Below are 17,653 nucleotides of genomic sequence, written 5' to 3' on the forward strand. Positions count from 1 at the left end.
AGATGTTCTCTGTCCAGCTTAACTGACAGATGCTCTGTAGAGTCAGAAGCTCAGTGCTCTGGGTATTTTCGCTATGCTGGGCAGCTACTAACATGTATTTTGGATCCTCGTGTATTTCTTTTGTTTTTGTAGCTGCCCACTAGTAATAGAATTCTTTTTCTTTTTACAAAATTAGAAAACTGGGATTACAGCATAATGCTTTTGAAGTCTAGAGGGGGGGGTGTGATTTTTTTTTTTTTTTGGTAGCTCCAATACCTTTCTACTGATATATGAGTTAATAATAAAGTGTTTTTGTTTTATAAAACATTGATAGAGCAATTCTGTAAATAAACTGTACAAATTTCAAGATTCCCTCCATTGTTGGAGAACGTGCCCTCTCTACCTCGATGAGTTAGTGGATGAGCATCTGTGTGTGTGCGCGCGTGTCACCTGCTATAATAGTAAAGAAAGTGGCATACCCTGAAATGGAAAGCCGCCTCTCACTGTGATGCAGGGGACCCAGCAGCTGTTGGTGCTAGGCAGCAGATCTCCCAATGGAAAGTGAAGAATACCATGTCTAATTGAAATTACAAAGGAAAAGTGAATATGCAGCCTGCTTAGTGGGAATGAGAGTAACAGGCACATGCAAATCCTTTGTTGATTCTCCACACACTGACCACTTTACTGGAGAGCTGCACAATACTCTTCCAGCTATAATAAAGTTACCCTGTCAGATTTCAGTAGAAACGTAGTGATTGGGCTAAGATTAGTAGCATTCCGGCTACACATAAATGAAGCCAAGAATTTACATCTTTTTCATTTACCAGAAATGGAAACAGGTTGCCCTTTGAAGCCAAGGAGACCAGTTGGGGACCATGGTAATGATGCAAACAATTAGTCACTGGCCACATATCAAGAATGAAGGGAGAGGTCTAGGATAACTGGGCTTTTTAATTGGGTGGTCATACTGTCCTCACAGTCATACAACATGTGGAGGCTGGCTTATGGTGGAAATGCTGGAGGGATAGTTTGTGTACTCAATAAGAATACTATATTTTGTTTTCAAGGTTATCTTATATATATGAGTGGTTTGCCTGGATGTCTTTTTGCATGTCATGTGTGTGCCTGGTGCCTATATGTGGAAATCAAAGAAAGCGAGCAGGAGTGAGTTCTTACCTTCCACCATCTCTGTCCCAGGGTTGATTCAGGTCGGCAGCTTTAGCTACTGAGACATCTCACCTGTCCATAGTAGTTTTCTTCTATTTGCAGAGTATCAGCCCGGAACTGGTAGAGAGAAAACCTGGTTCTTTCCTACAGATGGTTGAAACACATTAATATCTGTCTATAGAGATAAGATTCCTGCCAATCACTTATGTGTTTAAAGTCTATTTAAGACACTTTCTGAGAGTGGTCCTATTTTATATGTAGGCACCAGTGTAGTAGGATAAGATAGATTTATTTGCCTTTGTGTGAGTCATGTTTGCTTGTGTGCACAGTGGACACCCTCCATCACCCCACTGTGCTTCTGAGGCAAAGGCTCTCCCTGAATAGTCTCTGTGAGGCTGGAAGCTATCAATGATTCTCCTGTCTCTGCTTCTTCAGTGCGGGGTGTGCAGGTGTGCTAGGATGCTTGGCAGGTTGTGTGACTGCTGGGGTCCAAACCCTGGTTGTCAGGATTGGGCAGCAAGGGCTCTTAACTGTGCAACCACCTCTCCAACCCCTAGAGAGGAATATGGGGCTAGTTCCTTACCATTCCTAACAACTAACTCTTTCATTTGTTCATATGATTATCCAGAGCATGTAGATTTTCCTTCAGCACAGAATCAGCTCTTACTTTTTCTTGGGATTCCATTCACATGTACTTTGGATATATATATATTACGTGCGCGCACACACACACACACACGGGCGCGCGCGCACACACACACACACACACACACACACACACACACGGGCGCGCGCACACACACATACCCTGGTCTTTTAAAGAGTTTTTATTGTTGTTTGCTTGCTTGTTTGTTTTTAACCCAGGACTTGGGAGGCAGAGGCAAGCAAGTTAGAGGCTAGCATTTTCTACACAGCCAGTTCCAAGTCAGCCAGGGAGAGCTACATAGTGAGACCATACCTCAAAACACAAAAACACCACCACCACCACCACCAACAGCAACAAACTATTGAGATATAACTTCTACACCACAAAACTGACACATTTTACATGTATACTTTATTTTTTTAGAAGTTAAATTTCCCAGCTTGTGCAGCTGTCACACACTGCATTTAGAACATTTCCATCCCCTCCAAAATGTCCCTTGTGCTCCTTTGCATTCACACTGCATCCTTGAGCCCCAGACAACTAACTAGTCACCTGTGTTCTGTCCTCCTAGTTTTATCCTTGCTGGACATTTCATGTAATAATCACCCAGTCCAGTTTTATAATGGCTTATGTAGCATAATCTTTAAGATTAATTTAACATGTCTCTTCTTTTGTTAGTGAACAAGTATGTTATGTTGCATACGTGTGCCATGTTTTGTGTGCCCACTCACTAGTGGACATTCAAGTATTGATTATTATCAGCAGTGCTGCCCTAAATGCAGTTATTTTTTAATGAAATTTGATTTGTAATTATGGAGTGATTCAGGTACCTGAAATTGGGAGGCCAGAAGTTTGGATCTCCTGGAGTTGAAGTTACAGGTGACTGTGAGCTGCCTGACATGAGTATTATGAACAAAGCTTAGGTCCTCTGCAAGAGCAGCATGCTCTCTTAAGCACCGAGCCATCTCTCCAGCCTGTGTAATTCCTATTCGAACATGCATTTTCATTCCTTTTGTGAAAATACCAATAAATGGAGTTGCCAGATCATGTTGTGTGACTTTTTAAAGGGACCTGCTGAGTTATTGTCCAAAGTAAGAGATGTCATTTCATATCTCTGCAGTGGTGCAGAGTGTCTTTCCCATACAGCTGCGTTGTTACCGGCTTGTCTAGTTACAGCCCGTGCTTCGCTGTGCTTCTCATTTACGTTTCCCTGATGACCATTACTGTGGAGTACTTTTCCATGTTTATTTTTCCTCTATAAGTCTTTGTGTACCGTTCAGATCTTTTGCCTGTTCCTAAAATTTGTGTTATCTTGCAGGCATAAACTTCTAAGTGTTCCCTTAACAAGAAAAATAGTCATATTAGTTTTTTGTTATACCTTGTCTTTTCTGGAGTCCAGAAAGTCTATGAATAACATGTTTAGGGAAAGTATGTTTCTAGCTTTGGGAGAAAATAAATAAATGTACTGAAGCAACTACTAATTGTTTTTTATCTCAATGGGTTTGTTATTATGGACTTTTCATGTGAATGGAATCATATTTTTTTAATGTGGTTTCTTTCATTTAGCATAATGTTTTTAAAGTTTATATTTTAGCATGTTATCTTCATTTCGGTCTTTCTTTTAACTGAATAATAGTTCTTTAAAAAATTATGTGTGTAGGTGTTTTGTATGTGTGTATGTGTACCACATGTGTGCCTGGTGTCCACAGAGGTCAAGAAGAGGGCTTCAGCTCTCCTGGGACTAGAGTTATGACAAATCGCCATGTAAGTTCTGGGAATTGAACCTGGCCTTCTGCAGGAGTAGCCTGTGCTCTTCACTGCTGAGCTATTTTTCCAGTCCCAGAGACAAATAGTTCATTGAATAGTATACCACATTTTATTTATTCACTCATTAGCCATTGAACATTTTAGTTGTTTCCACTTTTCATTTATGAATAAGGCATGTGTATGATCAAGAATTTCATATGAACATATATTTTAAGTTCTTTTGCGTATATACCAAGTAGTTTAAAATTGCTGGGTCATATAGTAAGTCTGTAGTTAACTACTTGACAGACTACCAAGCTTTTCATATGATTGGTACCATTTTCTGTTTTTTATCAGTAGTGTCTGAGGGTCCTGCTTTTTTCCACACTCAAGAACATCTGCCATTTTCTCCTTTTAGTTTTTAAGTTATATCAGTGCATCTTTAATTGTGAAGGGGTAGCTTATCATTTATATGGATCTGTTTATGTTCTTATTGGCCATTTTTACATCTCTCAAGAAAAATCCTTATTTGAATTCTTTTCCCCAACCTGGGTCCTCTCTATTTTCCCCTTACGAAGTGGATTTGATCCTTAATGTTGGATCCTTACTCCTTACTTGGAGTAATCACATTGACCCAACCGTGAAAACACTCAGAAGGCCTACTTGCTTTTGCATGCATATGTACACCATGTGTGTGGAGGTCAGAGGACAACTTGGGGAAGCTGGTTCTCTCCTCCTACCTTGTGGGCGCTGGGGGTCGATTTGAGTTATCATCATACTTGGTTTTTTTGTTTTTGTTTTTTGAGATAGGGTTTCTCTGTGTAGCCTTGATGGTCCTGGACTTGCTTTGTAAATCAGGCTGACCTCAAACTCACAGCGATCCCCCTGCCTCTGCCTCCCAAGTGCTGGGTTTAAAGGCGTGTGCCACCACCTCCCGGCTTTGGGTTATCACACTTGAAGGCAGACACTGAGCGCTCTCACTGGCTCATAACTGCTGTCTTTATGATGATAATGGGTAATGAGTGATTTCTTTCTTTTTCAATTTATTTCATGTGCATTGGTGTAAGGGAGTAAGAGCCCTTGGAACTGGAATTACAGACAGTGGGGAGCTGCCATGTGGGTGCTGAGAATTGAACCCGAGTCCTTTGGAAAAACAGACAGTGCTCTTAGCCACCAAACTATCTTTCCAGCTCCCATAGTCTGATTTCTATTAATGAATGTTGCAGTGTTGTTTTCCCCCAAAAGACCAAATACCTCCAGAAGTAGATTTTGATAAGATTTGTCATGGATGTAATTTGGAATTGGACTCAGCAACAAATTAATAGTAGATTGAAAAGCATCTCTAGTCTGCACAGCTATTTGGTGCTCAGTTGAGTGTCAGCTGGATCTGGATGCCTACCTTCTGGCTAGTTGCAGAAGAAATCGTTCCTGCTAAGGAGAGATGGACTCAGTGTTCTTTGAGACCCTCCTCAGCCCTAGCATTCTGCTTGACTGTCTTAGCCCACTGAAATGGTATGAAAAGTATTATAGCATATTTAGAGCCTGTGTCTAAGGGTAAGGCATTACTGCAGCAAAGCAGTGTGCTTCGCTGTTCTGAAAAGGTTGAGCTGTATCGTCTTGCTGCTCTTGAGATAGCTTGCTTGCTTTCAATTCTGAAAATGTTTTTTCTTACAGATTAGCAAGACACTTACAGAAGGAGGCCCAAGCTCAACACAATAATTCCGAGTTCACAGAAGAGCAAAAGGTACCATAAAGCAATCTGTAGGTGCATCTGATCCCAAATGATGAGGTTCATTAAGCAAAATTTTTTATTCATTCTCTCTCCCTCCCCCCCCCCCTGTGTCTTATACTTAAAAGAGAAACTGATTACGTTTGTCTAAGTTAAGTGGTCGTTTGCAGATGACCTGCCATTTATTTATTCAGCCACGCTCCCTTAGATAGGGGTGGAAAAACCCAGCCTTCGGTCACCTGGGGAAATAGGTTATGAATACCTCAGACTTCATTCTTTCTCTCGAAATAAACTAGTGAGCACCCCAAACCAAAACAAAATAACAGCAAAATGTGTAAGACTCAAAATAAAATTAAGAATTTCTCGTTAGTGGTGATGGCGCACAGTGGTGGTGGATTAAGCAGTACTCAAGGCAGAGAGACAGGTGGATCTCTAAGTTGAGGGCAGCCTGGTGTACAGAGTGAGCTTTAGTACAGCAAGGGCTACACACAGAAATCCTGACTGAGGAAAAAAAGCACTTGGCCTGCAAATCTATCAGTAAACAGACAATGTTGCGAAAAGTTTCAGTGGTGTCCTTTCTCCTTGAATTAGATTTTGTGTGTGTCAACTTGAGTCCTCATTAGAGATGATAAAAACAAAACAAAACATGGGAACACTCATCCCTGAAGGTGGGGAAAAGAGGAAATAACTGCTTTTCCTTACTCAGGGTGTCTAGAAGTGCTAAGCTAATTTTTAATCTTGTAAGAAGTAAGGAAAGTGTCAGTGTCTGCCCCACCTCAAATCTCCAAAGACAGAGCTGGGTGAAACTCTGGTCTGGTGACTTCATTAATTCATATTTTTTTTCCCCCACAAGGGAAGTAAGTGATCGGGGCAGGGGCATAATTTGTTAAGCCTAAGCAAATTTACTTTATTCTATGGGCTTCTGTTCATTAATTCTTCGTTATAGGTGTTTGGGACAGAACAGACCACTAAGATTAGTAATGTTCTTGCCAAAGATAGCATGTGCACATCTTAAAGCATGTAAGAATTCCTTAGCTAATGTTTTCGAGGTTTGGTTTGGTTTGGTTTTAGTATTTTAAATTTTCATGTTGCTACAAATTTCTCTTTTCTTCCTTGATAATTGCTGATGTCCACAGGAGACTAAAATTTTTCCTGTAAAGTACCACAGCAGACATGAGGGATTTCCTTGAGAAAGAGGGCAAGAGCTATACTCTGCCCTTTCTCTAGGGTTTGTGAAGTCTGCCTTGAGTAACCAGCTAGCATTACAGGATTGAAACTTAGGATGTCAAATTCTGAGAAACAGAATTTTAGTACCTAGGTGCATGAATTAACAGTTAATAAAGTTATTAACATGGAAGGAAAATGAAAACCTAGGGAATTAAAACATTTTAGTAACCTCATATTTTGCTCAGTGATTTATTCATTTTAAGTTACTTATATTTTGTCTTCCAATATCTGTTGCTAAAGAACATGTCCTGTGGCATCAAATTTTTTTTTGGTATGGGATCTGATATCTGTTATGGATATGGATTATTTCTTTATTTATAAATTTTTAATTTATTTTAATTTATTATATTTAATTTATTATAATTTATCCTGATTGTTATACCCTCTCGGATCTTCCTATTCCCACCCTCCCTCCCTCTTTCACCCTATTCCCCTTCCCTAGACCTCTGACAAAGGGGACCTCCTCCCGCACCATATGACCACAGCCTCTCAGGTCTCTGTGACCTCAAATATAAAGTGTTTGATTTGCTAAAAAGGTACTAAGATTATAAAAAATAAAATAAATTTTAAAATGGGCCTGCCATGATTGTGGTAAAGGGAAAGGACTGTAACATTTTCACAATTTTCTTTAACCCGAGACTAAGGCCTCCACACAGCTGATAATGCTGTTCATCCTTAAATTTGCAGCTTTCCCCACAGCCAGGCACCTGGCTGTCCTCTTCTACTTCCTGCTTATATACACGTCCAGATCTTGCAGTCCGAAGGACCAGGAGGCAGGCTGACCTAGGGTAGCATACGGAGCTCAGCGCTCTGGTTCTAGGCCCAGATGTCCTTATGAGATGAGGGATTAGTGTCCTACAGGACCTTGAAAAGTACCCTGTCCTACATCTCTTGTAACTTTTCCTATGGGGTGTCACTGTTTCCTAGCTGATGGATTTCTGAAGCAGGTGTTACCTAGAGTACTTGCCAGTGAGGCATCGTGGCTGCACCTGAACAGACAGAGCTTGGCCTGCCGCTGCCTGGTCTTAGACCCCTTATCATCATGTGCTACATTATGAATGTAATGCATACTTTTAAACACTTAATTTTCTTAAAAATTCAAGTTGCACACACACAGCCATCCATAGTGGGCCTTAATTGATTGTCACCTAGGGAAGCAGTTATCAGAGGCCCTTGAGTTATTAATAATAAATGTCTTAAAAATAATGAGCTTCCAGATATGGTCTGGGGAATATTGGTTCTGAAAAATTAATAAATATTTTGACCAGAATATGTGTGACTTCGGGGCTTCAGCATGCTAACGTGATATTGAATATTTTCGAGTGTGAATGCATAGTCTTTTTACATTTTTATTTGGGTTTGGAAAGTTTCCTCCTGTTGGGGTCTAGTGTTCATAAGAACATAATATGGGGATTCCTGTTAGATCTGAGAGTCAGTTAAGTGCTGTGCATGGCCCATAAGCCAGAGGGGAAAGCCCAATTACATTTTCTTCATGAAAAAAGAAAAATCGTGGATGTTTTTTACTTTATTCTTGGCAAAATTAATTTATGTTTTCTAGTTTAAATCAAGACAGGGTTCCTCTGGGATTAAAGGCATGTGCCACCACTGCCTGGTAAAAGAATTTTTAAAAAGCAGTATTTCTAGAAAGAGTCAAATGGTATTTACTCACTTATATCTGCATACTAACCCAAGGGGCATGTCCCATGAAAATCTTCACTTACCAGGAAACTGGGACAGAGGGGAAGGACATCCTATTGGGACTCTAGATGAGAGAAACATGGGAGAATAGCAAAGTAGAAGGATCCAGAGGGTCCTAGAAACCTACAAGAAGAACATTATGATAGGCAGATTTGGGCCCAGGGGTCCCGCTCAAACTATGGCTCCAGCCAAGGACAATACAGGCTGTAAACTTCAAACCCCTACCCAGATCTAGCCAATGGACAGGACATTCTCCACAGTTGAGTGGAGAGTGGAGTCCGACTTTCACACGTACTCTGGTGCCTCATATTTGACCATGTCCCCTGGAGGGGGAGACCTGGTGGCACTCAGAGGAAGGATAGCAGGCTACCAAGAAGAGACTTGATACCCTCTGAGCATATACAGGGGGAGGAAGTCCCCCTCAGTCACAGTCATAGGGGAGGGGAGTAGGAGGAAAATGGGAGGATACACGGGATGGGATAACCATTGAGATGTAATAAGAATAAATTAATAAAATAAAATAAAATAAATAAATTTTTAAAAAAAACAGTATTTCTATAGTTCTTTTTTCTCTCCATCCGGCCCCCTCCACCTCCTCTTTTTATTTGGTTGGTGTGTACGTGTTTCTGAGGCCTGCCGTTGACTCTGTAGCCCTGGTTGGCCTTAAGCTTCGGACAGTCCTCCTGCCTCAGCCTCCCTAATGTGGGTATGATAGTGCGAGCCTCACAAGCAGCAGAAGCTGGTCTCTAGCTCATAGTAAACGCATGGGGGTATTTTATGAGTAGGAGCTTTGCTGGCTCTAAGACTACTGGTATTTACTCAGAGGGTTACTTTAAGAGAGATCCTATGTTTCAAGATAATAATCTGCATTTTTCACAATATTAACTTTAAACATAAAACACAAAGCATTGATGGAAAAGTAATAATGAAAATCATTATTTCGTACACCCTTAAAATCGGTAAGACTGCATAGGAAGTTGATGTTAGCAGTGAAAATGAGAGCATTAGTCCTTGTAATGTATGCAGATGCTACAAATGTAATGAGACACAGTCGGAACCTCAACCCTACACATTAATAGAAGTTTTTAGAAAACCTAATTTAGCCAAAGGAAACAGCATATTTTTGATAGTCTGAATAGTCTTAAATTGTGGAAGTTCTAATGAGACCTTTTCACACGTCAAAAAATCCTAGAAACAGAAACGGTAATTGTCCTAAAACTACGTGGTAAAAGATAGTGTAAAAATTCCATATGTACTGTTCCTGACATTGTCACTGATTTCTGGTTTAAAGTAAGCTTATGTTTTTTAAAAAAATATTTCTTTTATTTTGAGATTATGATACAATAACATTTCCTTCTTCCCTTTCTTCCCTTCAAGCCCTCCCATATACTTCTCCTTGCACCCTCTTGAATTCATGATCGCTTTTTCATTGTTACTGCATGCATATGTGTATATTTATATACACATATATATTCCTAAATACAATATGCTCACTTTCTATAATATTCCTTACATGTATGTTTTCAGGGCTGGCCATTTGGTCTTGCTGCCTTAGATCTTTGTGTAGGGTTGGGGCCTTGTTGGCTTTCACTTGTCCATTTTGGCATGTCCATTGTTGACGTCTTTGCTCGGCTCATGTATTTTGCTTTGTTTAAGGCACAGTCTTTCTATGCATCCCTGGCTGTCCTGGAACTCACTATGTAGGCCAGAATGGTCTGCGCGCACAGAGACCCTCCTGCCTCTGCCTCCTAAGTGCTGGGATTAAAGGTTGCACCACCTGGAAAACTTACAATTCTTATTTGCATCTTTTCGTGGTTAGTTTACTTAGGTTTCATTTCATTTCTCAATAGTTTTATTATTATGACAACTAAGTGTAACAGCCAGTGGAAAGCTGCCAAAAACTTTATTCCAGTGAATTCCCTACTCGGTGTAGAAGGTTTTCTCATATAAGTTTCTACATAGACTAGAACATGCTGTCTCATGATACCTAGAAAGCCCTTCCCTGTTTTGAGTCAAATTTTGTGGTAATGAGAATTCAGTACTGTATGCTTGTTGTGTATTCTTAGGGTTTCCCTTTTTATCTCTGCCTTTTTTTCTACCCCCATCTCTTCACACACACACACACACACAGACACACACACACACTCTCTAGCTAGACAGATGATTAATTATTTAAACGTTGAAAAATTAAGTCTGGATTGGGTGAGATTATATTCTTTATATATATTTAACTGATTTTTCCCTTATAGAAATTGAATATATTATAGCACAATTAGTTTATTTCTTAGACTTTTTAAAAAATATTTATTACATTTACGGTATTCTGCTTGCATGTACACCTGCACACCAGAAGAGGGAACCAGATCTCGTGTTAGATGGTTATGAACCATCATGTGGTTGCTGGGAATTGAACTCAGGACCTCTGGAAGAGCAGAGGGTGCTCTTAACCACTGACCCATCTTTCCAGCGACCTCTTAGATTGTTTTTATCTTTTCCCCTAACTGATCTTTTGAGTTGTCAATTTTCCTAGGCAATGACAAAGTAAAATATTTTTACTATACTATACTACACTATACTAGATTTTTCTATACTGTATTAAGTATGAGCAATTAGTTTGAGTGAGTGCTAATAATTTAAGTCTGAAATTTGACTTAGCTTACCTTCAGTGCTTAGTTTCTTTTGAGAAGTGGGAGGGTTTTTCTATGTACACCTGGCTGTCCTGGAACTCACTCTAGACCAGGCTGGCCTCGAACACAAGAGACCCACCTGCCCCTGCCTCCCGAGTGCTTAAAGGCGTGTGCCACCACTGCCTTGCAGTTTCATCTTTTTTTTTTCTTCCGAATTTATTGTGTGTGTGCACGTGCGCGTCCGCGTGCGTGCGTGCGTGTGTGTGTGAGAGAGAAAGAGAGAGAGAGAGAGAGCGCAAGCGCACACGCAGCCTTCACGAGTTGGTTCTTTCTGCCCTCACCTCAGGTTGGCACGCATGCCCACTGCGCAGCAAGCAAGCACAGTCACCCCTTTTGTTCCCTGAGCATTTGGCTCCTCAGTGCTTAGTCCTATTGTAATTAGACTCTGACTGACATGTCTAGACTTGAGTCCTTAATCACTTTTCTGCACTGCGTCAGTAGCAGCACATCATTTTGACATCAGGAGCATCTACAGTGTGTTTAGATTATTGACACAGCTGAAGTGATAGCATCCTACTTCTTTTGTAATACTGAGGTCGGTATCATTCCTTCAAACGGTTGTGAATAATGCCTGTTAGTATTTTGCTATAGTGTAGTGCATTATGTATTAAAGCTCTTGGTGGTTCTATAAGGAGAAAAGTTTACATTTAAGATTTTACTGCTGAACTCCCAGTTTTTAAACTACATTTTTATCTTGGGTGTTAAGCATATGAGATTAAATAGATTTTGTAATCTATTTGTTTAAAAAAAAATAATATGTGTAGCACTAATCAAACAATAGGCCCAGGTCCATGAGCCAGGGTTTGTGGGGATAAGAAAAAAAAGTGGATGCTATCATTTAAATCTGAGTATATTGATATATCTCAGTACAAATACAGTTCTTCCTTCTCCTCCCCCTCCTGTTTTTGTTTTTAAAGACAGGGTTTCTCTTGTGTATCAAGCTCTAGCTGTCTTGAACTTGCTTTGTAGACCAGACTGGCCCCAAACTCACAAAGATCCACTTGCCTCTGCCTCATGAGTGCTGGGATTAAAGGAGTGTGCAATCACACCCAATTTTAGAATTCTTTTTTAAAAATGTAAAAGGCATTTACTTTTGTGTCTGTGTGTTTTGCCTGTGTCTGTATCCATGCACCACTTTGATGCCTGATGCCTACAAAAGCCAGAAGAGGGTTTTGTAATGGATGCATCAATATCTCAGTGTAAATAGAATTATCTTTTAAATCTTTAAAAATAATGTGCTTGGATGTTTTACCTGTATGTATGTCTGCATGCCTGGTGCCCACAGAAGTCAGAAGAGGGTGTTGGATCTCGGTGGTTATGAACTGCCAAGCCGCTGATGGGCCCTGAACCCAGGTCCTCTGCAAGAGCAACCAGTATTCTTTAACTGCCATCCCTTAGTCTTTTTTCTAATATATAAAAAGCTATATCTAAATATATAACTTCACTTTTTTAAACCTTTCCTTTTGCTTTCAGAACATGAGACAGGTGAACTGTGTCACCTTCCTAAACTCTTTAGTTTAGAAATCTTTCTTGGGGATTGACTCCTTAGCAGATCTCACTGTGTCTCAGGAAGGTTTGGGAAGCTCCTTTGTTGGAGTTTGTGGACTCTTGTGCCCATGCTTTGTACTACATGACTCTGGGTCTTATGTCATATGAAACATGAGCTTATTGAAAGTAGAAACTACGCCCAGACATTAGTGTCCACTTTATAGCTATTATAAAATGTATCTGATTATAAAATTTCCCACCATTTACTGTAGACACTGACTTTGCTTAGTATTACATATGTATTTAAATAAGTTAGGTTTGTTTCCGTCAGAATTGCATTATGTTAGTCTACTACTAATAACTTAAGAAATTTTAAATCTTTTGGTGAATTTTGGGCTTAATAGAGAAGCAAGAAAGCTTGGAAGGAACCATGGCACTGAGTATTTTTCATTGGTATTCGTTTTGGAACATTCATATTTATCTTAATTAATTAATCTATTTTTATGACAGGTCTCTCTATGTAGCCCTGGCTATCCTGGGACTCTATGTAGACCAGGCTGGCCTTGAACTCACAGAGATCTCTGAGTGCTGGGATTAAAGGTGTGTGCAGCCATGCCCGCTATTTAAATTTAACTGACACAGGAAAACATTAAAATTGTACATATCAATGGACAATCAGATTTATTTGTTTGCTTGTTTGTTTATTGAAACAGGTTCTCACTATGTAGCCCTGGCTGTGCTAGAACTTGCTCCATGCTATAGAGAAATGAAATTTAACTTGTTTTGAAATTTTTTGATACTTTTTATTGAATAAAATTTTTATTTTATTTTATAATGTATTTTTTCTCCTTACAGAAAACCATAGGCAAAATTGCAGCATGTTTAGAATTGCGAAGCGCAGCACTACAGGTAAGTAGAGGCCTTTTTTTGTTGTTTTTTGTTTTTTGTTTTTCAAGACAGGGTTTCTCTGTGTAGCCTTGACTGTCCTAGACTCACTTTGTAGAACAGGCTGGCCTCGAACTCACAGCGATCTGCCTGCCTCTGCCTCCACAGTGCTGGGATTACAGGCGTGTGCCACCACACCCGGCAAGTAGATGGTTTTTAACTGACATGATTTTTCTGCCAAAACATTAGGCATCCGTGCCAAAAGCTGTGCCATCTCAGGAGAGTTTTATAATTATGAGAGTTCATCAGTAACATGTATACTTACACAAGTTAGTTCATATTTTGTAAACTATAGAAATCAAAGACAAAACCCAACTTGAGACTTTCTATTTTCTACTTGAAAGCAAGAAATTGATTTTGAATCACTTTGAATATTTGGTTTTTACCATTTAAGAGACATAGGGTACAAGGAAATCTTTGTAGTAAAAAGATGTAATGTGCATATTTTAAATTTAGTCCACACAGTCTCAAGAAGAATTTAAACTGGAGGACCTGAAGAAGCTGGAGCCAAGTAAGTTTCACCTCCTGAGACGCCTGTGACGCCTGTTAGGGAAATAACTCATTGTAGATAGTAAAACTATTTAACACTAGTAAGATTTTTCTCTTGATATCTACTTATGTTATGTCTTATTAGTTCTTTCTAAATTACTGTAATATTGTAGTAGTTATAATTTGATGTAATGTATATTAGCCTTTATTTGTTTCATTGGCTTTAATAAAACTAGTTCCCTTGAAAACATTTTCTGAGGAAGACTATAAGGCGTGGTGAGTAATGCCACTCAACTTCCACGACGTGAAGGCTGGAGGCTGCTGAAGTACTTCTTGTTGGGTCTATTAATTTTTTTTCCTCTTCCTTTGAAACTTTCTGAAGTAAATGATTCCTTCAGATATTTTGGTGTTTTAAGATGCTGCCTGAAAGGCTGCTAACACTTTTTTTCCTTTTCCTTTTTTGCTGGTTCAGATGAGTGCTCACTTTGCTGAAATGTCTGCAGTATGGGCAGAGTGAATATGAGTAAACTTTAGCTGATAGCCATGAGAAGGGCTGCATGGCTCCTCATGCTTTTGTAAACCGGGAAGAACAGCTTTCAGATGCATCTCCTATGGCAGATATCTTTGTATGGAATCATAAGTCGTAGTATTTTAGCAAAGAAGAGTGTCTCAGCTGTGTGCTCACCTTCCCTCACTCTATAGCTGAAGAATGAGATGAAACGATTAGCCCTGTTTCTCTGCAGCCCTTAGTGGCTGGACAGGGCCTGGATTAGGTGAGCCGAGTTCATGTTTGTGCAATCCTTTTGGTGTCTCCACAACTTGGGTGCAAGGTAAAAAAAGAACTGAAGAGATTGTTCATATCAACATCTCAGGCTGCCAGTTCCCAACTCATAGCAACTCTGCTGAAGGAGGGCGCAAGTTACACAAGAAGCTGATGTGCTTGTAATGGAAGGACCAAGGCAGCAAGAGTGTGGCAGAGTCTGTACCAAAAGGGATCAGGTTTCTGTTTTGTTTGGGTTGGTAGAGAGAAGCACACAGGCACACAGATTTGCTGTGATTCTGGTGGCTTTTCCACATTGTTAGATGATCATATTTCATCTCTGAGCAAGATCCTTCTGCATATGGCAAGAATTATGATGAACTGTGTCATTTTAAAAGTTTTGGTTACTTTATGTAATACAGACCATAACCTTTTCATTATAAGAACTGTAATTTTATATTCCTAAATAGTTTTTACCTGTACTCAGTGTATACAGGAATGACAATCAAATAAGGTAAAATTTTTAAATTTTTCTCGTGCATAGAGCTCTTATGATTTCTTTAAAAGGCATTAGCAAATACTTTATATGAAGTTTTTCTTATTAATAGCTTCATTGAGATATTATCTAGATAATAAGATTCTTTAATTTAAAGCATGTAGCTCCTTTTTATTGTCTTGACATTGCAGCCATCACCACAGTCGATTTTAGGATATTTTCATCACCCTAAAAAACCCCTGTATCCACTAGCGTCACTCATTCTTCCCTAGCCAATCCTGACCCTCTCTAATTACCAGTTCTAGGCAACAACTAATTTAATTTGTCTATAAATTTGCCTGTTCTGAACATTTTATACAAATGGAATCATCTATGGTCTTCCATGACTGGCTGTGTGTGTATATGTGTGTGTGTGTGTGTGTGTGTGTGTGTGTGTGTGTGTGTGTGTGTGTGATATTTTGAATAAAAGCACATTGATGGCTTTAATTAAAAATTCTGAGTCTGAGGCTGGTGTTCTCTGTGGTAGAGTGCATACCCAGCATGTGTGAGGCACCCACAGAACCACAAAGAAGCAAACACAAATGCAGCAAGGTCACGGCACCAGTCAGGACTCAGGGATCTGGGTCTAAGGAAACGCCTTTCTTTTTTTTTCTTCCAAAAAAAAAAGGAAAGAAGAAGATGTAGTGGGATCCTGGCTTCTTACAATTACTATTTTCAGTTGGGATTTTTGTTTTTTGTTTGCTTCACACACAGTTTAAGAATCTTGCAGAGGGCTTGGGGTGTGGCTTGTGGGAAGGAGGCCCTGGTTCAGCTCTCTAGCATTGCAGGACAGACAGAGGCAGGGTAGTCTAGGTGGGGAACGTTGTGCCAGGTGCAATAACTAGAAAGACTAAACTATTTCGAGGCAGGTATTTATTATCTCTCTTAATCATCCTCTGTAATTTCTCCCAGTGCCTCAAAGAGATTTCACTGGTTGCTTTTGTTGTTGTTAAGAGTTATTGACTATATGACTTGGCATTCAGAGAAATTCTCTCAGCTGCCTTTTGCTAATGACAGCTGTGGCTCTTGCCTGTGACCTTATGCTTGAAATATCAGGAATGGGTTGGGATACATTAATCCTGAATTTCATAGTTTTCTAGTTCAAACTTCTGAGACACTATTATAATTCATGCTTTTGTAGAATATTAGACTAAGAATGGTTTGCTATACCTTTTGCTTGTTTTTTTTTTTAAGGCTTTTATTTGTATTTTAAAGACCTATTAGATTTAGTTTATTTTGCGTTGTTTTGATAAGATGACAGACGTTTCTGTGTAGCCCAGTCTTCTATGAATCTCAATTCTCCTGCCAAGTACAGGAATTAAAGTAACTTACCACTTGCTTTGCCTTCATTTTACTATTTTTTGAATTTATATAATGCTTTTCATTTGAATTTCTTGATACTTTAGGAGAGTTGTTTTACATCTAATTATCATTCCTTCCTGTCTGTCTGCCTGCCTGCCTGTCTGTCTATCTATCTATCTATCTATCTATCTATCTATCTATCTATCTATCTATCTATCAATCATCTACCTGGAAGAGTAGAGTGCTTGGCATCTGGGTAACCTTCAGGACAGCTTGTAGGAACTGTCCCTCCACTCTATGGGTTCCAGGGATCAAAGGCAGGTTCCTGGACCTGGCAGTAAGCCCCTTTCCTGCTGAGCTACTTCTTGGCCTCTCTTGACTGCTTTCAGGTGATTTTAACTTGTTGCTTCCTGAAGGAGCATAGCAGTGTATACTGTATCTCAGTAGGACATACTGTATACCATCAAATTTGGACATTTATGAGCTATTTCTATCAAATACTTTCTGCAACATTTTAGATGGAATATTAGTTGAGCTTTCCCTTGATTATGCTTCTTCTGTGAAAATGAATGAGAGTAGCTTTCAGTATGTTGGACTTAGGGGATTCATTTTGCTAATGGTTTCTTTCCTTCAAAGTTCTTAAATCTCTTGAAAGTCTTGTCTGAAGTTCATAGTAACCCTGTGGCTGTAGTAATTCTAGTAACTTTTATGTTACTCCTCAGAACACGCTGCTTACACCAACCTATCTTCCTCCACCCCCAATAAAATTCCTTTCCATTAACCCATCTTTCAGAGAGAGTGCTGCAGAGATTCCAGCTTTCCTGAAAGTTTAACCAACTTTCCCCTCCTCTCTTTATGTGATGTTTTTATATCCATGGCCGGTCTGCCCTGTAGTACTCTCATTTCTATTGATTCCATTCTGCAGAGCAGTTACAAACAGCCTTTTACTTACTGTGCATAATCTATGCAGTGTTCTGCTTACAGTACAAACCTGGCAAATTTGTGCTGTATTCAGTAGATGTGAATGTCTTGAGAGGGGTCTTCTTACATAGTTTACAAAAAAACCATTCAGAGTGAAAGTAGTTTTCCAGTCTGCCTACCGGGAAGTGCTATGTTGGCATGAGCTGCAAGGGGATGGCAGGTCCATTCCCGATAAGTAAGGAAGCTGGGAGCACTGAGTTCCCAGTAGGAAAGGGCGCTACAGGTGTCAGAGTGATGTGTGAGTACATGAAACTGCAGGCCCCATATGAATGGC

General features: G+C 39.6%; 1 protein-coding gene across 1 annotated transcript in view; it reads left to right on the forward strand.

Annotated features, from left to right (window-relative positions):
• Aida (axin interactor, dorsalization associated) overlaps positions 1-17,653 on the forward strand; it is a 34,195-nt gene that overhangs the window by 1,640 nt on the left and 14,902 nt on the right. Inside the window, exons 2-4 of the mRNA XM_051148064.1 lie at positions 5,213-5,282; positions 13,223-13,276; positions 13,769-13,823. Of these exons, the coding sequence (XP_051004021.1) occupies positions 5,213-5,282; positions 13,223-13,276; positions 13,769-13,823 (179 nt within the window). The remainder of the gene's footprint in view (positions 1-5,212; positions 5,283-13,222; positions 13,277-13,768; positions 13,824-17,653) is intronic.

Source organism: Acomys russatus, chromosome 6, assembly GCF_903995435.1.
Source record: "Acomys russatus chromosome 6, mAcoRus1.1, whole genome shotgun sequence".
NCBI classification, from domain to species: domain Eukaryota; kingdom Metazoa; phylum Chordata; class Mammalia; order Rodentia; family Muridae; genus Acomys; species Acomys russatus.